Source organism: Austrofundulus limnaeus, unplaced genomic scaffold (assembly GCF_001266775.1).
Source record: "Austrofundulus limnaeus strain Quisiro unplaced genomic scaffold, Austrofundulus_limnaeus-1.0 Scaffold52, whole genome shotgun sequence".
In the NCBI taxonomy this organism is placed as follows: Eukaryota; Metazoa; Chordata; class Actinopteri; order Cyprinodontiformes; family Rivulidae; genus Austrofundulus; species Austrofundulus limnaeus.
Window position 1 is genome coordinate 2,216,523 of NW_013952454.1, and position 7,562 is coordinate 2,224,084.

Consider the following 7,562-nt stretch of genomic DNA (forward strand, 5'->3'; position numbering starts at 1 on the left):
ACCCTCATCTATGGTCATGAGCTTTGGGTCATGACCGAAAGAACGAGGTCCCGGATACAAGCGGCCGAAATGGGTTTCCTCCGCAGGGTGGCTGGGCTGTGATGTTTTGTATCGACTCTGTTGAATGAAATTTTTATTGATATGCAGTTACTGAAACAGGATGAGAAGTTAGTGAAGTTAGCGGTGATATTGCCTGGGATATATTTATGCCGAAGCTAAATTAAAGTAACCCCTGTATAATGCTGCACATGTGACTGTGATAAACCAGCGGGCACAACAAATGCTTTAGACAGACAACAACACAACAATGGAACAGACAGTTGTGTTTGAGGTTCTTTAATAATATAATGAACAGAATTGAAACTGAATTCATGGAGTCTTAAATACTTATAAGAAGAGCTGGGTGGTGTGATCTCAAATTCATATCAGGGTATAAATTGAATCCCGTCACAGTAATGGTATATATCGCGATAGAAAATGATCATAAAAATCAAAGATAATGTAATTTTTAGAGCATTTATTTAGCAGAAAACTGTAATCATAATCAAACCCAGCATTTTTGCTGTAGTGCAAATGAACATAACAGAAGTACAAAAGAATGTTTTATATATATTGCAAAACAGTTTCAACAACAAATAAAACATTCCTCAAATTTTCAACAATATCAAAATAAAGTGGATGTTATAACCAGAACTTCAAGTAAAATTAGTTATTTAGATATAAAAAAATTCTAAATTGGCAAAGTTGTCTAAAATGTTATAGTGTGACAGGACCTTAAGAGGCTTAAGCTGCAACATAGTCCAGTCATAAAACAGTTGCAGATAACTGGAATGTAAGTGTGGTGAAGCCAAATAAATGTAATATCTGCCTGCCATACAATGAGCTCCTGCCCGCTGAACTTATCAGCTGCTGCTCTCAGTGCAGAACTGTTGCATTAACAAGATGGATTTATGACTGAACGAACGTCCACATCTTTTTTTTTTATCATCTCTGTGGGTAACAAAACACACAAAAAAAGTTTTTTTTCTCCAACAACTTGGGTTTAAAAAACTACGGTTGTTAAAGCTTCGCTCGGGAGGGAGGAGGAAATGATCCTGTGACACAACGTAACTTTTCTCCAGCAGGAGGGGGACATTTTGAGGATTTATTCTCTCTATACGTGTTTTAAAACACTATATGTCTACATTTATTTTCATTATATTTCCAACTCCTGGGAACAATAAAGAAAAACATAATCAGATGTCCCTTCAGGGTCTTCGTAGTCTTTCATAAGTTTAGTTGTTTTACATGTAAAACTTCTCTTTTCATTAATTTTTTTAAGAGCCAAGATACCACGATTGATTGTGAACCAGCATTATCACAAACTTCAAGGTAATACGACTTTTAATAGTTACATTTCATTTTTAGTTTTTTTTTTTTTTTAGAGAACAATAATTGTTTCAGCTTTTTTCTTCTTCTGCAGTTTCTGCAAGTTGGGCAGCAAAGGTCTTCTCACCGGCAGCCTGTCGGACTCCATCTGTACAGAGGTGAACGTGTCACGTTTTTATAATACAGTATTTCACGTTCCGCACCTCGGTGATGTCGCTATGTACAGGTTTGTTTGTTTGTCTGTTGGTTTGTTTTAGCTGGAGAACTTCAAGAAATCAGCAGAAAAGGAGAATAATTTTCATTACGGGACAGAAATTCCCACAGAAAGTGAAATGAGTAAGTATCTGACTTTTATCTGTTCTCATTGGAAATTCTAGTTATAAATCAAATATTTCTGGAAGTCCGACGCGTGACGTATTTTACGCAGGTTGCCAGTTCACTTTTTTGTGTTTTTGTGCCGTTTTAGGGGAAATCTCGATGAGCGTCATCACCGGCTGGAGTTTCGACGAGGAGGAGGATCGGAGCACCGGTGAGAAGTCCGTTCCCGCGGAGCAGGACCCTCTGGGCAGCTCGGTGGTGCCTCCGGATCGCTCTCGGCAGTAAGTCGTGTCCGAATCGGTGGATCGGGACACGCTGTTGCTTCTCAGGAACAGTTTACAGAGCTGCTCAGAATAATCTGAACCGTAAACAAAAAAAATCTTGGAAAGTTTGTGCAACTCTATTAGCTGTGTATAAATAAAAACATGTGAGTAAAATAAAAGCAGCCAAATGTTTTTTAAACGATGAAATGACTTATTGTCTCAGATCCAGTTTATAATGAAACATTTAATTTTTTATTTTTTTATTTTGTGAACATCTCTGACACTTTCAGCGTCTCCTGAAGCAGAAAACCACCTGAAACTTTGCTGCTGTTCAAAAACAACAACTTTATTGACATGATTCTGTTCAGCATTTGCTCAATTCTTTTCACTTTTGAAGATATTACAAGTTTTGTTAAGTCTAACCAGCATTTGTGTTTTAAAATGTTTCAAGAGGATAAAAAATGATAATTGTTTTTGTGATGTGTTGAATTTGACAGTTTAACGCATCATTTATCTACAAAGTGTATTAAAACACTTCTTTTGTAGGACATTGATCTGTTTAGTTTTCTGTTTTTTTTTGTATTCTTTTTTAAATCACACAGTTTTAGAAAATTTGAAGTAAAACCAGTTGAAACATGTTGCATTCACAAAAATCAGCTTTAACTTTAGAGCTGTAGAAATCAGCTGCACACATAAAACTGCACGTCTTTTGTTTTCGCGTATTTTAAACAAATATTTTAAAACGATTCGGGTTAAAAAAAAAAGCCGTCAAAGCAAACGACAACGAGGCCACTTCTGATGATGTTATTGTCTGAAACGATTGATGCAAATATTTTCAGTAAAATCAATAAGAAGCTGCAGAAACAGAGTAAAGTTCTTCCACTGAGACAGAACGGCCTCTGCGGTTTTAGCTTTTATCAGCAGAATAATTTCGATTTGTTGGACATGGCACGTACGACTTCTTCCTCCTAAGCGGGAAAAAGTTTGAGAACCATAGCACTGATGAGATCATTTATGTGAAAATAAGACTTTACTTCCCAATTTATTACCTTCAGTTTATATTTGTCCCATGAATTTATCTGATTCAGTTTGATTTGCAATGTTTTAAAATAAATAACACTTTTTTATGATCAAATACAGCATCCTAAATAATACCTATGATAAAATCTTTACATTATAATATAGTGTAAAGGTATATAATGATTATATACAAGGCTGGAATCTTTTATTTAACTCAGTTTCTCCATGTGAGCAGTGTTTTCCAGTAGGGGTCTCTGCAGTTCATGTTGTCTTGTGGGCGGAGACAGCCCTACTCGTGATTGGTGGAGGCCTGGAAGTGGGCGGAGACGACCCTACTCGTGATTGGTGGATGTCTTGATGTGGGCAGAGACAGCCCTACTCGTGATTGGTGGATGTCTTCATGTGGGTGGAGACAGCCCTACTCATGATTGGTGGGGGCCTGAAAGTGGACGGAGTTGACCCTAGTGATTGACGAAGTTAGTGTGTGGGCGGAGTTTTCCCTAACCATGATTGGTCGGATTGACATGTCTTCTGGGGCAACTTAAAAGAGGTCGTAATAATAGTAAAAAAATGATTTATTGACTGTCTAGGTACAGTTTAAAAAACAGAACAATCACTCAAATAAAAATTACTGCGAAAATGTAAACACATTTTAACTTAAAATTGCATGCAACTAGCTTCTTCCTGTCTCAAATTAAGACTAATATTTATATTCATATTGATTTTTAGCAATATTTTTACAGGCTGGTTAGGGATGTTTTGACCATGCCAAATTATTACTCATTCCTCCATATGTAAGGCGTTCAAATTTCATGTAGCTAGCACCTTCCTTTTCCAAGTTATGACTAAGATTAATCTTAAAAAACACGTTGCTTCCTGCCCAACTAGACAAAGCTACTCCAAGAGTAGGGCCGTCTCCGCCCACATCAAGACCTCCACCAATCAGGAGTAGAGCCATCTCCGCCCACACAAGTAGGGCCGTCTCCGCCCACATCAAGACCTCCACCAATCACGAGTAGAGCCGTCTCCGCCCACAAGACCTCCGCCAATCATGAGTAGGGCCGTCTCCGCCCACATCAAGACCTCCGCCAATCACGAGTAGAGCCATCTCTGCCCACAAGACCTCCACCAACCACGAGTACAGCCATCTCTGCCCACTTCAAGACATCCACCAATCACAAGTAGAGCCATCCCCGCCCACTTCAAGACATCCTCCAATCACGAGTAGAGCCGTCTCCTCCCACAAGACCTCCGCCAATCACGAGTAGAGCCATCTCTGCCCACTTCAAGACATCCACCAATCACAAGTAGAGCCATCCCCGCCCACTTCAAGACATCCACCAATCACGAGTAGTGCCGTCTCCGCCCACATCAAGACCTCCGCCAATCACGAGTAGAGCCGTCTCCGCCCACAAGACCTCCGCCAATCACGAGTAGAGCCATCTCCGCCCACAAGACCTCCACCAATCACGAGAAGAGCCATCTCCGCCTACTTCAAGACATCCGCCAATCACAAGTAGAGCCGTCTCCGCCCACTTCAAGACCTCCACCAATTATGAGTAGAGCCGTCTCCGCCCACATCAAGACCTCTGCCAATCACGAGTAGAGCCGTCTCCGCCCACAAAACACCATGTACTGCAGGGACCCCCTTCTCAGTTTTTTAGAGCTTCTGGGTGCTTTAATTATAGATGTGTAAAATGAAATCAAAGCACTGACAATAAATTTTTACATTTTTTACTTCCTAAATTATATCATGAAACAAATGTAAGAAAGTCGAAAACAAAACTGAAGTGTTTAACTTGCCAGAAATTCATGATGGTGATTTTTGTTGAGATTTGTTTATAGAAACTCACTTTGTTTTTTAAAAAAAAAATCTTACAAAAAATACAAAAACTAGTATTTACAGAGCTAAAGCTTTTAATCCTGAGCTAATTTAAAAAGTGCAATATGCTTCTTAAACCTTTCTGTAACAGATTTTGTAACAAAAAAAAGAAGTATAAAACCTAAAGTCTGAAACTTAACCAAAAGGGACATTTCAACTTATAATTAATGCTCTTTTTAAAAGCTATGAAGGTTTTTTTTCAAGATGAACAACTTGTCATGACAGAATAAATCTCAGAACCACTACAGGGTTAAATTATTAAATACCATTAAATACAGTATTAATACTGTGATGTGTAATCTAACAGTAACCACACAGTGGTGCAATTGAAGCATGTAAAACTGTTCCACCAGGATCACTGTTCTGTTTTCACCACTTCGCCTCTATCTTTGAGTCGTACATCTGAACCACTGATGGTACTTTGAGGCCTCAGATTACATAATCTCAATCCAAGTCCTGATTGTGTAACACCTAATAAATCCTCAGACATGAGAGGGTTCAGAGGACAGATCTGGATTCATTCATTTTCAGAACATTTGAAATGTTTTGTATTTTTAGTCACAAGTTCTTTAAACAGAAGTCCCTGAGGCCGGCACCCACAGTCCGTTTTATCACCAGAACCAGAATCTGGACATCAGACAAAATTCAGCTGGACTCAGTTTAAAAGTCTTCATCTTAGATTTAAAAGCCTGAACAAAAATAAGCAGATTCATTAGAGGAGTGATGACACAGATTAAGTAACCACGATGACACGATGAGGATCACTACAGAGTTCATCAGCTCATTTAGTTCATACAGATCCATGTAAACGCAGCTGAGTTCTGCTCTTATGGTTCTACGAAACTTGCTTCCTGTCTAAAACCTCACGTCTGTGTGGGATATGGCCCACTCCGTCACTGATTTATAAACGGTCAGAGGATTGAAGGCAGCTGCTTTTTGTAAAGAGTTTCACAAAGGCACCTTCCCCCCTACTTTATCCTTGACCATTTAAAGAGCTACAGTATCTACTACAGGTAAGATATTAACCGTTCACAACCTTTCTGTCAAATCTTYACTCAAGAGCAGAGCCAGAGTGGGTGGCAGAAATTAGTCACAGAAATAGGCACATATAATAATCTCCTGCATGCTTGAGTTTGCTGACAGTATTTTCACAGCTTACATTAAAGTTAGCTTCGGTAACTGCCAATCCGCTAACTAAAAAACTAGCTATGCAAACGCTAAACCACTAAAAAGGTAAGAAAATGCTAACTAGTTGCTAATTGTAGCTAATTGTAAGGAAGCTAATGCTAACAAATGCTATTGCCTCTGAATCATTAATCCACCGAGATGAAACTATACATTTCCCAAAGTGCTTTAGGGTATTTTCTTTAGCCAAAATCATCCTTTCTGTCCATGTTAGAAGGATTTGAGTGGACGAAGGCGGCTCACTCAATCTGCATCACAGGCGGGAGAACACAGAAAAATGMTAACGATGCTACAAGCACACAAAAGGCACACGAAAAGCACCGCATGTGTGAGGGAATAGATGTTTTTGTTAGCGGACTTCAATTTAGCAGAACTAAATTTAGTGGAAGCTAATTGGTCTTGGTTAGCAAAAATGYCAATCTGCTAAATGAAATGTTAGCTTTGCTATTAGCTGTTAGCATAATTAACCCCCACTGTCCATTTGTGAGGTGTGCAGTTTACACAGGTGGGCAGCACAAATTCAAAATTTAGTTGTGCAATTTTTAAAGCACTAGTCAAATTATTTAGGTCCACAAGTTCAAAAGCACATAGCGGAAGCTAAATATAAAGCAGAAGATTATTATTATTTACCAGAAAACATTCAGGTAAGAGTAAAGTCAGCACTTTACTGCCATCTAGTGGTAAGATCATTTTCTTTGACAGATTAGAATATGTCTTCGCAGTTTGGGGAGGTAATTTGTTGAAACAGACTTTAAAATAATGGTGTTAAAACAAAATAGTTGTGGATTGCTAGTTCTGCTACTTCTTGGTCATTTTCTTATGTTTATGGTAGGGCTTCGGTAAGAAAACATGCAGATATATTCGTAATTTTAAACTATTTGTTGTAAAACTGAAGCAACGCATTCAGGCTACAGGACACAGAATAGGAACTCTGTTCTTTTCAAAATAAGAGTGTGAATTTAAACTATTAAGTGTTTCTTTTTTTACTGTTATTTATTTATTTACTGTTTATTGCTGTGGTGTCCCTCGGAGAGGAGGTACAAACTGCACAGCTGAGCGTGGTTCTGCAGCTCAGAACCACAGGTGGATTGTCACCCAGTGAAGTAGGTCTAATTGCTTCCTGCCACGCTAAGAATTGTGGGAACTCTATTAAATGAAAACTGTCACCAAAAAGAGTCCGAAGTCAGTATAAAGCACTGTGAATGCAACGCTGACTGAGGGGTTGCTGTTTCCTCACAGTGTAGCTCCATTGTGTTAAGTAGAGACGACTTTCCCCTCCAATGTAAAAAATAATAATAATTATGACAGTTTTAATGAATTATGTGGCTACAAAACGTAGTGAAACTAGACAGCTCTTTCTCTTTGGTAAAACTGACGATTGAATGTGAAACATTGTTTGCAATTAATGCTACGCAATTCTAAATTTAGAAAGCGTAAATCCTCACATCATTTTAAGAAATTAGTAAAATCCCTAAAGAGCAAAGGAGAAATTTAGGTCCGAAACTTAGCGCTTTAGGGGACTAGTG

The 7,562-nt window shown here is 38.6% G+C and overlaps 1 protein-coding gene and 1 long non-coding RNA gene across 2 annotated transcripts in view; one reads left to right on the forward strand and one right to left on the reverse strand.

Moving 5' to 3' along the window:
• The window catches only part of zdhhc11 (zDHHC palmitoyltransferase 11), a gene marked incomplete in the record, with an annotated part of 12,962 nt that extends 10,459 nt beyond the window's left edge, over window positions 1-2,503 (forward strand). The window contains 4 exon segments of the mRNA XM_014008787.1: window positions 1,322-1,371; window positions 1,463-1,526; window positions 1,626-1,704; window positions 1,835-2,503. Of these exon segments, the coding sequence (XP_013864241.1) occupies window positions 1,322-1,371; window positions 1,463-1,526; window positions 1,626-1,704; window positions 1,835-1,971 (330 nt within the window).
• A 1,301-nt stretch (window positions 2,504-3,804) lies between these two features.
• On the reverse strand, window positions 3,805-6,817 carry LOC106517781 (uncharacterized). Its single transcript, XR_001310242.1, has 2 exons — window positions 3,970-6,817; window positions 3,805-3,902 (listed from the first exon to the last, which is right to left on the reverse strand). It is a non-coding gene; the product is annotated as an uncharacterized LOC106517781 (long non-coding RNA).
• Window positions 6,818-7,562: the final 745 nt, after the last annotated feature.